The 18,358-nt window shown below is 41.4% G+C and overlaps 1 protein-coding gene across 6 annotated transcripts in view; it reads left to right on the top strand.

Annotated features, from left to right (window-relative positions):
- The first annotated feature begins 12,332 nt into the window (after positions 1–12,332).
- The window catches only part of LMO7 (LIM domain 7), a 192,062-nt gene continuing 186,036 nt past the window's right edge, over positions 12,333–18,358 (top strand). For 2 of the 6 annotated variants that reach the window (XM_061171218.1, XM_061171217.1), the window contains exons 1-2: positions 12,581–12,673; positions 13,163–13,233. In XM_061171218.1, coding sequence (XP_061027201.1) covers positions 12,610–12,673; positions 13,163–13,233 — 135 coding nt within the window. In that variant the 5' untranslated portion in view covers positions 12,581–12,609. Of the gene's footprint in view, positions 12,503–12,570; positions 12,674–13,162; positions 13,234–18,358 lie in introns of those variants that run through there. The other 4 variants (XM_061171219.1, XM_061171220.1, XM_061171215.1 and 1 more) reach the window with 4 other exon arrangements.

Below are 18,358 nucleotides of genomic sequence, written 5' to 3'. Positions count from 1 at the left end.
ATATAAATTTGGAGATTAAAAGAAATTCTGGAAGGACTATTCCTATTAAGGTAAAAATTTCCTCTAATTTCTAAGCCAGAACCAGAAAAGTCAAAGCATTTTTTGAATAATTAAATTGGTAATTTATTGTAGGTGTTGTCAAGTAAAATTTTTCTTTCAAAATGGTGAAAACCGAGGCTATTGAAGTTGATCAATTTAGGTTTGTTTTTTTGTCTTTTTTTAGAAGGAAGTTAAGAGTGGCTTTATTATTAACAGTAAAGTAGACACCAGGATAATACAAAACATAAAAAACAGAAACAAAGAGGAACATTACATAATAACAAAAGAGTCTATCCATCCAGAAACATAGTAATCCTATATGCTTGCACCAAAAAATAGACTTCAAAATATGAAAAGCAAAAAATGATGAAATTGAAAGCAGAAATAGACACATCAAGACCCCTTAATTTAGATTTTTTTTTTTTTTAAATATTTATTTATTTATTTTGTCTGTGCCCAGTCTTAGTTGCAGCACACAGGATCTTCATTGCGGCATGTTTAGTTGTGGCATGTGGGATCTTTAGTTGAGGCACGTGGGCTTCTTAGTTGAGGCAGGCAGACTCAGTTTCGGCATGCATGTGGGATCTAGTTCCCTGACGAGGGATCGAACCTGGGCCCCCTGCATTGAGAGTATGGAGTCTTAACCACTGGACCATCAGGGAAGTCCCTAGATTTATTTTTAAATATGTTATAGGAAGATAAAAATTATTGAAAATTTGGCCATGGTATAATTATTAATAAGATTTTAGAAAGTGAAATGATGGGTAAATAACATTCTTCTGGCCTATTTCACCACTAGGAGAATAAAGTCAGTTCATAAATGCATAAGATACCCAGGTGTCTCTTGGGTATTCCTAAATCTTTGATCTTTTGGAGTTACATCTCCTTTAATTTTCAAATAAAGTGCCTTGAATGACTATTCTAGCTTCCCCAAATATCTCCAAGGATTTTTAAGAGTATGTGTATCTCCAGCCTTCTCTGGTTCAATTGTATGCTTCTGTTGAATTGTCAATTTCTGTTTCAGTCTCTCAACTATGACAGACACTGATCTTTCCCAGGTAGCACTTTGCCTCATGTAGGACATTACCGTACCCTTCAAAGCACCACTAACATAAAGCTGTGTATCCAACTTTACCAAAGGTCTGCATACGTCAGGAGAGAATTAGAATATAACAATGTCCACCACTACCTTAAATCTATACTTTGAATATAACTATTTCTCGAATCTAAGGCAAAAGAGTTAAACCTTTTGCAGGTATATCCAGCTTCCTAGCCTTTTTTGCCCTACATCAGAGTCCACCCTGTACTCGTTTGTTGGAGAAAACACCTTTCATAAATATTTCACAGGGCCAATTTCCATCCTACTTTAAGAATATTCCACTCACTACCTACAGGAGTTGGTTTCTCTCTAGGACTCATTAGACATCCTTAGACACAAGAATGCACACAGGGGGACTTCCCTGGTGACGCAGTGGTTAAGATTTCGCCTGCCAATGCAGGGGACATGGGTTCAAGCCCTAGTCCGGGAAGATCCCACACGCCGCAGAGCAACTAAGTCTGTGCGCCACAACTACTGAGCCTGCGCTCTAGAGCCCACGAGCCACAACTACTGAAGCCCACTCGCCTAGAGCCTGTGCTCCACAACAAGAGAAGCCACCACAATGAGAAGCCCACGCACCACAATGAAGAGTGGCCCCCGCTCACCGCAACTAGAGAAAGCCCGCATGCAGCAATGAAGACCCAATGCAGCCAAAAATTAATTAATTAATTAATTAAAGAAAAAAAGAATGCACACAGGAGTACATTTTCCACGGTTTGAGTTGTGATGAAAGTGGTGGGATGGTGATGAATACTTCTAGCAGAACAATACAGGATGGCTGTTGGCATAACAAATTCTGTCTACGTTGAGGTTTCTGGGCGAGTAGGAAGTAAACTTACTTCTCCTGATGTCTTTTGATCTCCTCTGGGTTCCTTTTGGGTAAAACACAAGATCTCCCAAGGTCAAACAATTATTCTCAGGGATTGGACAATCTAAGTGCATATCATGGGAAGGAAACACATCTCTAAAGCCAACATATCTTGCAAAGAATTTTTCCTGATTGTAGTAAACAGCCTTTTACATTTTACACAGCAAAGTTGCAAGCCCTTTTCCCCTATATTCTTCTTATTATTTAGATCATGACCAGAGGTCTATCTCTGCAAAAATAAAATGGAGCCTATTATAATACTTCTTCAAATAACAAAGCCATATATAGCCCTGATCACTACCTTTATTTATTCAAAGATCCAGCGGAAGAAGATATATGACGTGTGTAATCTATGGGGATGTTTGCATGTCTGTGTTTGTGTGTGTGTGTGTGTGTGTGTATGTATGTGTATAGCCTTGACCCATATCAAAGTCTTAGGCAGGACTTCCCACCCCAATCTCCCCTACCCCCCAATTACTTGTCTAAGCAGAAATGGAGCAGTGGATAGATGACTTCTCTCCCTGTTCCTAGAAAACCCCAGTGTAATGGGTTTTTTTTTTTTTTTTAAACTTCAGTTACATAGGATTGAAATTGGCCTGACTGGTCTATGTCTGTCTACAAGCGTCTATAGTAGAGTCACGGATGGACAATTCCTAGTCCAAGAACTCCTGGTAGACTGATGGTTTACGTCAGAGACCATCTGGTTTTGTTCATGATCCTTGTGAGCATTCTAAATTGACCCCTAGGACTTCCCTGGTGGCGCAGTGGTTAAGAATCCACCTGCCAATGCAGGGGACACGGGTTCCAGCCCTGGTCCGGGAAGATCCCACATGCCGCGGAGCAACTAAGCCCGTGCGCCACAACTACTGAGCCTGCGCTCTAGAGCCCACGCGCCACAACTACTGAGCCCGTGTACCACAACTACTGAAGCCCACACGCCTAGAGCTAGCGCTCCGCAACAAAAGAAGCCAACACAATGAGAAGGCTGTGCGCCGCAACAAAGAGTAGCCCCCGCTCGCAGCAACTAGAGAAAAGCCCGCACTCAGCAACAAAGACCAAACGCAGCCAAAAATAAATATATAAATAAATAAATAAATAAATTGCTGTTGTTTAAAACAAACAAACAAACAAACTGACCCCTACATTCAAGGAAATCCCTTTGCTTTGCTTCATAAAGAACCTTCTGAAGGACGTGGGACCAAAGCTGGCCTCTTCTGTGGTTATTTCCAGCCCTTGAGGGAACACCTGACTCTCCTCTGTGTAGACTATTTCATGGTTATGCTGGAACTCTGAAGAATAGACAAAGGCTTCAGTTTTTTCTTTTTCTTTTTTTAAAGGTAGAATATTTATTTATGTATTTAGGCTGCGCTGGGTCTTAGTTGCGGCACTCAGGATCTTCATTGCAGCATGCGGACTTCTTAGTTGTGGCATGTGGAGTCTTAGTTGCAGCATGCATGTGGGATCTAGTTCCCCGACCAGGAATGAACCCGGGCTCCCTGCATTGGGAGCGCAGAGTCTTACCCACTGGACCACCAAGGAAGTCCCAAGGGGTTCATTTCATAGCTGTTTTGTAAGGTCTCTTCACTCTGCATGATGGTGAGCATGAGATGTGCTAGAGATCACTTTGATCTCACTACTGATGCCCAGACGACTACTAGGGCTAAATCTAGGAGCACAACTTAGGTCTCTTATTCCCCGGGCCAGTCCATTTTGTAGTTTTGGAAACGTTTCCTTTTTGAAGCTAATATTTTTTCGATATCCACCCACTATTCACAAAATAGGAAGAATGAAGGGGTTATTTTAAAAAATGTAGTTTGAATTTTTAGAAGTTTCTTATAATATATGGCTGTTTCCTCCCTGCAAAAATAAAATGAAATCTTTTATACTTCAAAATATAAATAAAAATGGCTATTACAATTCTAAGTTAATAACACAGTAAATGCTGTGCTTCATTTTTTTTCCTGTTTTTTTTAGCAGAACAAGTTGAACAGACAGTAATGTTGTTGCTCTTTTCAGGTAAACTTAATGAGAGCTCAGGTAGAACTTCTGTGCCAAAACATAAAAACACTAAACAGAAAGAAAATGTTTTAGAGAAAACAGGGCTTGACTATTCTTATCTTTGATTATCATTACTAAATATATCCTTTTAGGGAAAATACAGAGTTCATTTTACTCATTTCACTAGGTTGCAGGAAGAGAAGTTTGGTAAACAGACATTCTCTCATTCTTCTTACCCAGAAGCCCCAGTAGTTTATTTTAAAGATAATTTTAGGGTAAGTCCTTTTGATCTTACTGCTATCACTTAGAGAATTATAGTGTGGTTTTGCAAATCTGGCTAGAATGCAGGACCTTAACAACAAAAAAACCCCAACAAAAACCAAAGTCTTAGATTCTCTGTTATATCATTTGAGTTCAACGATAGGAAACTCTTATACATGCTGAAAAAATGAAACAAAACAAAAAACCCCAAAGCCTTAAGATCTTTACAGTAGGAAGAAAATAACCAACTACTCTTCAAATTATGGGGTTGGTCCCATGTTTTGAAAGTTACCATCTCTACTGGTCTCTTAATAAGCTGTCTGTGCACACAGGGGGAAGGTCAATAAGAACCAAGGGCTTCTATCTAGACTATCCCATCTCGTCTAGCAGATTCAGAAGACGTGTTTAGGACCCCTGCCTTCATCCACTGGGCAAAGCACTCATTATCATCATCTTAAGGCTGTACTGAAAACTTCCTCAGCATTTGTCTGCCTTTTGGGGGAGAGATATAATACAGGGTTCACCTAGAATATTTTCCCTTTCTGCTTCCTGCCCATCTACATTCCTCCCTCTTACCTTCATTTCTTTCTTTCTTTTTTTTTTTTATTACCTTCATTTCTTAAATATTGTCTGTAACATCGTGGCTACTTTTTTCTCCCTGGCTTCCATTTCCAAATGTAGGAGTAAACCTACCTTTCTGAATATCATTATGTAAGTACTGACAACATCCGTAATCCTTTAATTACCAACACTAAAGGATGTATTTTTGTGGGCAAAGATGGGATAATTAGAATTTTATTATTATATATATATTTTTTCTGTTTACGTGAACTTTTATTTTTTTCCAGCTTTATTGAGACATATAACATATATTGACATATAACATTGTGTAAGCTTAAGGTGTACAACATGATGATTTGATACACGTGTAATTGTGAAATGATTACCACAATAAGGTTAGTTAACACTTCCATCACCTTACATAATTACCATTTCTTCTTTTTTTGTGGTTATAACACTTAAGTTATACTCTTGGTAACTTTCAAATATATAATAAAGTATTGTTAACTATAGTTACCATGTTGTACATTAGATCTCCAGAACTTATTCATCTTAAATCTGGAAGTTTGTATCCTTTGACCATCTTTCCATTTCCACCAGTCCCTGCCCCTGGCAATCACCATTCTAGTCTCTATTTCTATGAGTTTGGTGTTTTAAGATTATATATATATGTATAATATATGTGTATATTTTCTTTATCCATTTATCCATTGATGGACACTTTGGTTATTTCCATGTCTTGGCTATTGTGAATGTTGCTGCAATGGATATGGGGTTGCAGATACCTCTTCAAGATAGTGACTTCATTTCCTTCAAATATACATTCAGAAATGGAATTACTGGATTACATGGTAGTTTAATTTTTAATTTTTTGAGGAATCGCCATACTATTTTCCGTATTAGCTGTATCAATTTACATTCCCACCAACAGTCCACAGGGCTCCCTTTTCCCAGCATTCTTGCCAACACTTATCTCTTGTCTGATGATAGCCATTCTAACAGATGTAGGATGATATCTCATTGTGATTTTGATATGCATTTCCCTGATGATTAGTGATGCTGAGCATCTTTTCATGTGCCTGTTGGCCATTTGTATGTCTTCTTTAGAAAAATGTCTATTTTTTAAATCAGATTTTTGTGTGTGCTGTTGAGTTGTATGAATTACTTATATATTTCAAATATTAACCTCTTATCAAATAGATGGTTTGCAAATACTTTTTCCATCTACATTCTGTAGATTACCTTTTCATTTTGTCGATTGTTGCCTTTGCTGTGCAGAAGCTTTTTAGTTTGATGTAGTCCCACTGGCTTATTTTTGCTTTTGTTGCCTGCACTTCTGGTGTCATCCAAAAATCATTGTCAAGACCAGTGTCAAGCAGCTTTCTCCCTATTTTTTTTCTAGGAGTTTTACAGTTTCAGGTATTACAATTAATTTATTTCCTGTTAGTTTCTGTGAACGGTATAAAATAGGGGTCCAATTTCATTCTTTAGCATGTGAATATCTGGTTTTCCCAACACCATTTATTGAAGAGACTATACTTTCCTAATATGTATTCTTGGCTCCCGTGTCAAATATCAGTTGACTATATATTTGTGAGTTTACTTCTGGGCTCTTGATTCTCTTTCATTGGTCTATGTGTCTGTATTCATACTAGTATCATACTATTTAGATGACTATAGCTTTGTAATAAAATTTGAAATCAGAAAGTGTGATACCTCCAATTTTGCTCTTCTTTCTCAAGATTGCTTTGACTATGCAGGGTCTTTTGTGGTTCTGTACACATTTGTCGATTGTTTTTTCTATTGCTGTGGAAAATGCCATTGGAATTTTAATAGGGATTGCACTGAATCTATAGATGACTTTGGGTAACGTGGACATTTTAACAATATTAATTCTTCTAATCCATGAACACCGGATATCTTTTCATTTAGAATTTGTGTCTTCTTTAATTTCTTTCATCAGTCTCTTGTAATTTTCAGTATACAGATCTTTAACCTCCTTGGTTAAATCTATTTCTAAGTATTTTATTGTTTTATAAATAGGATTATTTTCTTTCCTTTTCAGGTAGTTTGTTGTTAGTGTATAGAAATGCAAATAATTTTTGTATGTTGATTTTGTATCCACAACTTTACTGAATTCTTTTATTAGTTATAAGCTTTTTGGTGGATTCTTTAGAATTTTCTCTATATAAGATCCTATCATCTGCAAACAGAGAAAATGTCATTATATTGAATTATTTTTTCATCTACCTTCTAGGAGTGATTCTTCCTGTTAATAAATGTGTTTTATAAGCATGAGAAATATACCGGCCATTCGGATGTTGGCTATCTGAATCCATGAGGGCAGACATTTTTATGAACCATATTCAACCAGAGTATAAAACTCAGTTATTTTATTAGAAGTGTTTCCACTGTACCTGTCTCTTCTTGCAATTCTTTCCAGCCACAAAGTCCCTTCATTCTTATAATCTTTGCCCCAGGCATCATCCAGCCCAGTGCTTCCCTGCCCCTTCCTCTTTCATAACACAGAGTAACTCCTTTCCCCCAATTCACCTAACTAACTCCTCTCTACTCTACCCCACACACTTGTTTAAAAAAACTTGGGCACCTCTACTGAACCAAAGCACTAATCAATGAAGCCAGTCTCTCCCTGTAGAGCAGTGGTTCTCAACTGGTGGTGATTTGGCCCCCAGGAGACATTTGGCAATGTCTGGAGACATTTTTGATTTCACATCTACAGGGGTGCTACTAGCATCTAGTGGGTGGAGACCAGGGGTGCTGCTAAATATCCTACAATGCACAAGACAATCCCTTATGACAAAGAATTATCCAGCCCAGATTGTCAGTAGTATACCTGTTGAGAAATCCTACTGTAAAGAAATTCTCGTATTAGCTTCAGTAATCATTGGTATTTTCTACTCTGCTCCTATTAATGTTTTATTACTTCTGTGCATTAAGAGTTATATATTTTATACCCATACGCACACCAGTCAATAATCAGTTGTTGAACACCAGATATGTGTCAGGCAGAGTTAGGCACTCCTAAGTTGCTCATAATTCTATGAGGAAAACAGACAATATAATACCTCGTGATTGAAGGGGCTATGATTACATAAAGAAAAGGTACCTGGGCTTCCCTGGTGGCGCAGTGGTTAAGAATCCGCCTGCCAATGCAGGGGACACGGGTTTGAGCCCTGATCTGGGAAGATCCCACATGCCGCGGAGCAACTAAGCCCGTGTGCCACAACTACTGAGCCTGTGCCCTAGAGCCCACGAGCCACAACTACTGAGCCCGCATGCCACAACTACTGAAGCCCACGTGCCTAGAGCCTGTGCTCCACAACAAGAGAAGCCACCGCAATGAGAAGCCCGCACACCGCAATGAAGAGTAGCCCCTGCTCGCTGCAACTAGGGAAAGCCCACGCACAGCAAGGAAGACTCAACACAGCCAATAAATAAATTAATTAATTAAAAAAAAAAAAAAAGAAGGGGTACCTAATGTAGCCCAGGATGATCTACAAAGATATTTTGAAGGATTCTGAGAAGGAAGAGGCCTGAATTGAGCCTGGAAGAATACGTAGGAGAAAGCCAGGCAAAGAAAGGGAGAGAAGCATGTTTCTCACAAAGGGAAAAACATGGGTCAAGACACATGGTTAGAGAAGAGGGCAGCAGCAAGTCCTGAAGGATGTCAATGTGCTGGCAACAATCAGGTGGCCCTTAAGCTGGCAACTGGGAGTCCTTGAAGGAGAAGTTAATTGGGTAGAATGATAAGATTTAATTTTAGAAAGGTCATACAATTTCTGAAATCTGGCTGAGAGCTAATGAGGGCCTGAACTAAAGTGGAAATGAGGATGAGTAAGAGGGGCCAATTGGAGTGATATTGAGGAGACAGAAAGGACAGGACTGGGGATGGGGTGGACATGGAGGTAAGAGATGAGGAAGTCCAGTATGACCCCCAAATTTCAGGTGTGGTACCATTTACAAGTCAGGGAAGGCAAGGGGAAGTTTGTGGGATGAGATAGAAAGTCAATTTTGGATGTATCTTTGTGTCATACAAATGTTTTCATTTATAAAAGTAGTATACATGTCTCTTACCAAAAAATTGTAGAAGAGAGAGAAGTATGAAATGTCCATTCAACCAGTGTTAAACTTTGGATGGAGTTTCATTTTGTTTTGTTTTGCTTTGTTTTGGCTGTGCTGCGTGGCTTGCGGGATCTCAGTTCCCTGACCAGGGACTGAACCCCCGCCATATCAGTGAAAGCCCGCAACCCTAACCACTAGGCCACCAGGGAACTCCCATATTTTGGGAGGGAGTGGAGTTTTTTCCAATTTGTTCTATGTGGAAAATTATGCATTTGAAAAATACAATCACAGTGGGATGAATTGGGAGATTAGGATTGACATATATACACAAATATATATAAAATAGATAACTAATGAGAACCTGCTGTATAGCACAGGGAACTCTACTTCACTTTGCTGTACAGTAGAAACTAACACAACATTGTAAAACAACTATACCCAATTAAAAAAAATGCAATCACAAATTTGGGTGATTTATAGATGGATTTTTCCCCACTTCGTAATATATTTTTAAACATCTCTCTGTGTCATTGAACATCCTTTTACATTTTTATTGACTGCACAATATCTCACTCTATGGAAGAACCATAATTTACTCCACCATCCCTATTGTTTAGATTGCTTCGAGATTCTCATTTCTAGCAAATCATGTGTAATGCCATCACAGGTTGAGTCCTCCAGAAACTGACAGAAATGCTACTTGAAACATAAGATATTTATTAGGGATTGACCCTAGGGAAGTGAAGAGGGAAGGAACAGCAATGGGCAAGGGAGATGTTGAACTGTGACAGAGGCTGACAGCTTCAACAGACCTCATATCTACAGAAAGGGCCCATCAGAGTTGTCCTGAATTGGGCGGAAATGACTGGGCTTTTATAACCTCACTCAGTCACCAGCCAAGGGCTGCTCTGGCAGGGGCATGACCTCAGGTGAGGCTGCGCTCTGTGGCCGAGGTAGACTTCCAAAGGGAGGTTTGGCCAGTGCATCTCTGTGTCCACTGCAGATGCTCATTGTGTGCATATATCTTCACTCATATCCTTAGGATAAATTCCCAGAAGTAGAATTGCTGCAGTAGAACGTGGGCATTTTAAAAACTTTTAGTATTTATTGCCAAATTACCTTCCAGAAAGATGGGTCACTTTCTCCTACCAACAGTTCAGTCCATCACTAATATATAAGAACATGACAATTGTACTGTTTTATGTTTTTAAATATTGAAAGGCACCTCAAATTCTTTTGGAAAATAAATAATATCTGTGATGTTTTGTTATTGTGAATTTCATCTTTAACTCCTAAGGCAGGTTACCTTTCTCTATAGAGCTGTATAAATCTTTCCAAAAGGATAAAACACTCTAATGACTGATGGTAAGACACAAAGAACTGGATTTGGGTCTTGTGAGTTGCAAATCTGCAACACTAAAGAGACAGAAATGGCTGGTGCTTGAGCTGACTCGCAACAGAATTTGCAGTACCCTATAGCTCTTTCCATGTGAGTATTTGAGCAAATAAATGAAATGCCCACTTATTAGGAAAAATCCATATTTGACACACTACTGTTAGAGAGAGACGAACGGGAAATAACCATCATTTATTAAGTGCCTGCTCCATGCCAAGCAATGCCCTTGGCTTTTACATACACCATCATATTTAATTCTCACAAGAACCCTTTGAAGTAGTTATTATCACCACATTTTTCAGGTGAGGAAACTGAAGCTCAGAGAATTTGGTAACTTGGTAACCTTAGTCATACAGGTTCCCAAGCCTGTGCACTTCTTGCCATCCTGGGCTGCTGCCCCCAAAGCTGTAAGTCAAGTGACACAGCAGTAGCTTTAAATGGTATAATATATATATATAAAACAACTGTAGTAACAGTAACTCTCATGAAGCTTGCAGAATGTCTGTCTTTCTACTGGGTTGGAAGTCCATAGGATTCACTGTCTAAAATTTTTAAATTTTTGTAACACTTATGATACCCAGCACATTACACATATAATGTGCTCACTAAATATTTAATAGAACAAGTCTTAAATAGCCGGAAAGAAATTTCTTCCTAGTTTCGTTTATCTTTTCATCCTCATTTTGGGTTTGTCCTGATCATGGTGTCGTCAGGAGGCAAAGAGATGATCCAGTCAATGGGTTTCCCACTTTAGCAAGAACAACTGTGAGCTCTTCTAAACAGACCCACTGATTACAGGCAACGCCAGTGAAAAAAGGGTTGGATGAAAATAAACATAACAAATAAACACCATCCTCTAGAAGTCACCCCAGTTGGGAAGGATGCTGGTGAAATCTTTATTGAGAAGTGTAAATGAGTTTAATCTAGCCTTTAGATCTAACTTCTAGGTAACAGGAAATAGTGAGGGAAGAGAAATAAGTTGAAGACACCGCAAAGAAGCCAAAAGACAAGTCTAGAAGTCTGCCTGGTTTCTTTTTAAGAAGACAATGTCATTCTAAAAAGGGGGAGCGGTAGAGTGGGAGAGAAGGAGGAGGCTATTCTAGGCTAAAAAAAAAAAAGAGGTAACCGAATGCAATGTGTGGTTATTGTTTGAATTTCTGGTCTAAGTCAGCTGTAAAAGACATTTTGGAATCCATTGGAGGAATTTGAGTCTGGATTGGGCATATATTAATACTATGTAATTAAGGTTAGCTTTAGTTAGGTGTGAAAATGGTAATATGGTTATGTAGAAAAGCGTTCTTTAAAGAACGAGATGTATATTATAATACTTAGAGATGAAATATCTATTTTTAAGTAGGAAATATGTATATTTTCAACAGAAAATGTGATGAGGTAAATAAGGCAAAACTAGGTTTTCGCTCTCCATTATACTAGTCTCTGCTCTTTGACGTTGTTTTGCATCATAAAGAGGATCAACCAGGAAAAGAAAAAAAAAAAAAAAAAAAAAAGGGATGGCTTCCTTTACCGGAGTAAGAACCGATCTTTATCTTCTTCCCACAGTGACAACATCAACGTGTGGCCCGGATAGGGCTTCGGGAGCATGAAGCGAGATTCCAGGGAGCCTAGACAGACAAGCAGGTTCCTTTCCGGAGATCTGATTTCTGTGGGAAAAGAACCCGCGTAAGGCAACCCTTGAGCCTCCGACCCTCCAGTCCTGCGCACCTACCCAGGCCCCCTGCGGATGGTGAATAACCCGTCACCTTACTGCTCCCTAAGTGTTCCCAGATCACGCAGGGCGGCGGGTGTGACGCTCAGGGTGAGGGCGGGAGAATGCTGGGTTCCCCTCCTCTCCGACCCTTCGCGGAGGGATGGGGCCTGAGTGGCAGGTATCTTCCACCTCACCCACCTGGAAGCGAAGCGGAGAGGGGCTGGCCCAGGCTGGGGGAAATGGGCCGCACATGCCAAGGCCACTACCCTCACCTGCCGCCAGGAGAGCTCCGGCCGCGGCAGGGGGCGGAGACCCGGGAGTGCGGACGTCCTCACCTGGCGGCGGGGCGGGCGCGCAGCGGACTCCGCCGGAGAGGGAGCAGCGCGCTGCGAAGTCGGGCCGCAGGTGAGGGCGGCGGGCCGGGCCGCGCTCCACCGCGGGGGACGTTTCTTGGCTGCGAAAAGGTGCAATTGTGAGCAGCTATTCCTGGTATGTCAGGCGGGCCGGGCGGCCGCGAGCCCTGGGGGCGCCGCTTCCCGGGGCCCCGGCAGAGGGAAGGCGGCCAGGCGGCCGGAGGCGGGAAGGATGCGGACAGGATGCGGGCGCGGGGGCGCATCTCCTCCGGGCGGGGCCGCGGTCCGGCGGGCGGCGCGGGAGCGGGTGCGTGGCCCGGGCCACGGCCTCCTGGCGGACGGTGGCATCCCCTGGGCCAGACTGTCCGACCACAAAGGCCGCTGCGGCCGGGAGCTCCCGGGCGCGGCGGGGGGTAGCGTGGGGAGGACGGAAGCGGCGGCTGGGCGGCTGGGCGGCCGGGGGTGGGCGGTGGGGGTGCGCGGGGGCGGGGCATTCCGGGAGGGCGGCGGCCGCGCAGCCACTTTTGAAGCGCAAACAGTCCTCGGGGCTGGTGCCGCGCGCCGCCTCTGGTAGCCCTCTCCGCCTCCCGCGCTCTGCCTGGGTCTCCGCGGCGTTTTCAGGAGTTTAGAGAAAGCCGCGGCTTTAAGTTCTCGTGGGTTCGAAACTTTACCGAACTGCAGGGCGCAACAAAGGGTCGGAGAGCCCGGGCGTCTTGCAGCCGGAGAGAGGCCGGAGCAGCGGCACGCCCGCCTTTCCGCGCACCCACTATGTCTCTCTCTCCCCCTCTCCCCCTAGTTCTGGAAGTGATGGAGGAGGCGGAGGCCGACTGCGCCCTAGCGTTCGCCGAGGCCCAGAGATGGGTGGAGGTGAGTGCCTTTACTCCTCTTCTTTCCGCACGAGTTGGCGGCCTCGCGGCCGCTCCCGCCACTCTGCTTTCAGCCGCCTCCCGGACCTTAGCTGGCGCAGCGCCTCAGGCTGGTTCGCTCAGCAGTTTGGGGGACTTTGCAAGTTCTGCGCCTCCTATGATTTAACGTCCAGCGAAGCTTATCGCTGCCCTCCCCCCCGCCCCGACGGCCTCGCTGGCTTCCCCGGAGCTCCTCTGCCAGGACAGAGTCAAGAGCTTGGCCCCGCGGGTTTGGGGACCGCGCATCTCTGTGGACCAGCCCACGTCCGCGCCAGGACGCCTGGGATGTCCCTGCTGGGCAGAGACGGCCCAGGGTCCTCGGGTGCGTTTCTTTGGGGTGGCTAGAAGTGGAAATGCCTGAAACGTACCTGCTTGGGCAGCGTATTGTGTGTTGTGTGGGAGGGCGGATGGAGGAGGTTAGACACCTGTGGCGCACCTGGAGAGATGCTTTCTCCGAGGCAGCTTCCGGAGCCCAGGGTGTGTGAGTCAAGGCGCGTACGTTTTCCAAAGTCGGCATTGATAAGACTAAGATATCCTGAAATCAGTCACTCAAGGGTTGTTAGTTTCCCAGCTGTGCCTCAGGGAGGAGATCTTCCATTCCCCTCCGTGCCGTTAAAAAGGAGATGGTCTCTTGGAAGTTCCTTGATCAACGCATTAGGGTTACGTTTGTCTGTAGAAAGTTAACACCAGGACTTCTAGCCGTTTTATTATTGGATGAAAAAGATGACTTTTATAATGATGCTAAAGAAGTCTTCCGAGCAGATGTGAATCAGGAAGTAAAAGTATTGCCTTTATCAGCCTTGCAGTCATTTAAGGGTTATTGATGCCACGTGCTGGTCTACTCAACGTATTTAAAAATTCAAATTAGGATTAAGGGTTATTCCATGGAAAAACAATATATTCAAGAATCCCAGAGCAAACAGTATTTTAAAACAATTCATTTCTCCTTAAAGGAATAAATTATGTAATTGGAAAAAAAGATAAACTTGAAATGTTATGTTTTTCACGCTAAAGGAAAGTGAATGTATCATTACCCACTAGACAGTGGCGGGAGGTGGAGACGGGGGGCGTCTAAGAAATTAGCTTTGCCGTCTTTTTGTACTGAAACTTGAGCTGGTTTGAAGGTGACTTAGAACGGTGTGAGGGGAGGGCGTGGGGAGGTTGGGAGAAGAATAAACACTGTATTCTGAATTGAAATGAGAGTGGAAAAATTCCAGCAATGTAGTTAAGAGAAATAACTTCCCCCATTCATAAACCTTGAAAAGTCAAGGCTTCCAAAGGTAATTTTCCATTAGCAGTATGTGTACTGCATAATTTTAGAAATCAAACTTGCCCTTCTGTGTTTGAATGTTGGGACGGAGAGAGGGAGAAGGGAAGAAATATGGGGATACTTTTTTGGCCATACAGGGCTCCTGTGTGGAGTTTGTATCTGCAAGTTCTGTATTTGCTTCAGGGAATCTGTGAATATGGATGATTTCACATCCTTTCCTTTTTCAGTATACAGATTTTTGAAATCTAAACATTCCTTTTTTTTGTGTGTGTGATAGCTTGCTTATAATTGGAGACTTCTGTGAGAAATTTGTATCTAATAAACTCTGGGGAGGTGTGTTGTGATAAAAGATACCCCATGTGCTCCGTAAATGGGCTCATCTTCCCACCCCCATCCCACTCCACCTAAAAGTGTTTGTCAGCAATGATTTGGCAACTCTGTAAAGTGCTTTGTTCATCATTAGCAGAAAGCCAAATCTTTCTAAAGCCTTTGCCGTATAATTTTAATATGGTTAACTCTTATGAAATTAAAATTAAGGGACTTTTTTCCCCTAGTGCCACAGGGAGCGAGGCAGTACGTTCATTGAAGATATGTGAATAATTTACATATTCACATATACTTTTGGTATACCTGGGACATTGAAGTGACAGCATTGTGTTCACTGTTAGGTTTATTTCTTCAGTTAGTGTCCAAATTTATCTGTCTCCTTAGCTTTGCCTTTATAACCAGAGCACATATTTTAAAATATTGCTCTTGCCAAAAGAAGCAGAGTGAATGAGTGTCATTCCACAACCACTTAACCCTGAGAACCCCTAATTTGAGGATAAAATATTGATTCCAAAGTGTATTTATAAACTATTTTGGAAAGCAAGGAAGATTATAGTGTAAATCTTTCTCCTGCTTACTAATAGTCTCGCTCCATTTTTCCATTTCTATCATACTTTCTTCTACATACATTGAAGCATAAGTGGTTCATTCATATATATATATTTTTTATATATACACAGTACACATATATAAACATATGTATTATTATATTATGTGAATTATATCATTCATATATATGTATATATATACATATAACACACACAAATACATTAATATATACTATAATATACATATTATATGTATTGTATGTAATATACATATAATATAATCTGCTACCTTTATTCTCAGCTGCAGCTTTGACCAACCCAAGGTCAGAAAACTCCGATAACCTTGTAAATCTTTGAAAGATGACCAGAGTCCATGGCAGTATGTCCTTGCCATTTCCATTCTCCATCAGCGATTTTAAATAACTAATGTATTATTCCCACAACCAAAGTTAAAGTCTTAAATTTGTTTTGTTTTGGGAGGAGAAGAAAGGGTAAGGTGAGGACTAGTGCTTGTTATTCTGCCAATTATTGTCATTTCCTGACTCTTTTTGTTTATTTCAAATTGTTTCTTCGATATTTAAAAGTGTATATATACTTCTGGTTAGTTTCATATTTGAAATCAAAACAAATGTAGGAACATAACCTTTTAAGGTAATTCAGCATCATGATATTGGATTATTATCTGGTTGGAAATGTGGTTTGGAATATTAATAATGTATTGAGCTAGTTTATGATTAAACACGGGTTGAAAGCCAAATAATGTAATGGTTTGAAGGCAGAGGCAGAGGGAAAGCTTGATTCTAGCAAGGTTATGAGTGGGAGAGGAAGTGGTAGAAAATGCAGCCCGGACCCTCTAATTTTAGTCCTTTTCTTCAGCACCTTTTAATTTTCTGTACCTAATAGTTTCCTCTGTCCCTCTGTTTATGGAGCATTTAAAAACCTGTGATAAACAGACAAAATACCAATGAAATTGAAAACTGAGTATATTGCTCATTACATTGGTTGGTCACCCATTCCAGTCTGTGACTTAATGTTCCTGTTTAGGTTGAGGTTTAAACACAGTAGTAATTTTTATGACTGGAGCGGATCAGGCTAACTTAATTCAACAGCTTCCTGCTCACCTGCCCGTCCTGTTATCTCTGTGTTCGAAGTTTTCAGTATCACTCTCACCCTGTAGAAGGACCAAAGGGATGCCAACTTGAGCTCATGGCCATGCCTGGCACCAGAATGTGAATCCTTCCCCAGTTACTTCCAACTGGTCTGTTTCTCCACCTGCCCCATTTTTGTCCTTTGGGAGTTGTGTGCTGGTCATCACTTTTGTTTGCCTTTAGTGCTAAATTTTTAAAGAATCGCACTCTGTGGGTCCCCCATTGATATTTACAAAATTCGCCTAAGTGGTTTCCCCTCTTTCTCTGTAAACTGCATCCCTTCTACTGGTGGTTTCCAACCTGTGGTCTGGTGTGAAAGGGTTTTGCTGGGTGCACTTGAATCCTCAGTGCATACCAGTGTTGTCTGTAAATGAAGGACTAAATGAAGGTCTCATGATTTGTACTGTTGCTTTTCAAATGGATGTAGAGCGATGTAAACATGCATTTGAAAATGTTCCTGAATTCATGGAAGCATTTCTGGTAATTACATATAATTTCAATTAACAGATACTAAACTTGAAAAGACTCTGATGGTAAAACTTTGTTTAAAATTTTAAATGTTAGAAAGCAATTCTTACACTAGCTGTTGCAATTCAAATTAGTTTTTCAGAATATAAAGCTGATTTTGTTTTTTGTTTTCTGAGGAGCCATGAAAAGATTTTAAAAGTCCGCATTTACATTAAGCTGTGAAGTGTAGCATTCACAGCCCTTTACAATCTGGTCTCCGTCTGTATATCTTTATTTTTTGCTCATTTTCTCCATCACTATTTGCATAGTTGCCAGACAGCATAGACATTAAAAGCACAGATTTGTACAGATATCCCCAGAACTTATTTATCTTATAACTAGAAGTTCGTACCTTTTGACCACCTTCATCCAATTCATGATGACTGCAGTTAACACTGCTGTACAGTATATTTGAAAGTTACTAAGAGAGTAAATCTTAAAAGTTCTCATCACAAGGAAAAAAGTTTTTTGTAACTATATGAGGAGATGGATGTTGACTGACCTTACTGTGGTAATCATCTCACAATATACGTCAAATTGTTAGGTGGTACACCTTTAACTCATACCAAGCTGTGTGCCAATTAAATCTCAATAAAGCTGGAAAAAAAAAACAACACCGTTTTGGAATCAAATCATTGTTCAAGTCCTGGCTCAGCTTCTTTTTTTTTTTTTTTTTTTTTCTTTGTGAAAAAAATTTTTTTTTTTTTAAACATCTTTATTGAAGTATAATTGCTTTACAATGGTGTGTTAGTTTCTGCTTTATAACAAAGTGAATCAGTTATACATATACATATGTCCCCATATCTCTTCTCTCTTGCATCTCCCTCCCTCCCACCCTCCCTATCCCACCCCTCTAGGTGGTCACAAAGCACCGAGCTGGTCTCCCTGTGCTATGCGGCTGCTTCCCACTAGCTATCTATTTTACATTTGGTAGTGTATATATGTCCATGACACTGTCTCACCCTGTCACATCTCACCCCTCCCCCTCCCCAATGGCTCAGCTTCTTAAATGCTGTAGGCATTTAAGTCAGTGTTCTTCCTTGAGCCTCCAGTGGTGCTTACGCCAGTTGAGTGAGATGCTCACTGTAAAGGAATTAGTGCTCCCTAATCCTTGCTTGTGTTTCCCCGCCCCGCACAGGGTGCCGTTTTCTCACCTCCAGGCTGTTGTGTGTGGAATGCCTGTTATTCCTTGTTTACCTAATATATGTTGCTCCTCTGCATTCTTTCATGCTTGGGCTCTACAGTCAAGCTTTACGTGAAGCCTTTTCTCGGCCACCGAGCTCCACC

Source organism: Eubalaena glacialis, chromosome 16 (assembly GCF_028564815.1).
Source record: "Eubalaena glacialis isolate mEubGla1 chromosome 16, mEubGla1.1.hap2.+ XY, whole genome shotgun sequence".
Taxonomy (NCBI): Eukaryota; Metazoa; Chordata; class Mammalia; order Artiodactyla; family Balaenidae; genus Eubalaena; species Eubalaena glacialis.
The sequence above is the reverse complement of the archived record's forward strand: the minus strand, read 5'-3'. Positions and strand labels throughout refer to the sequence as shown.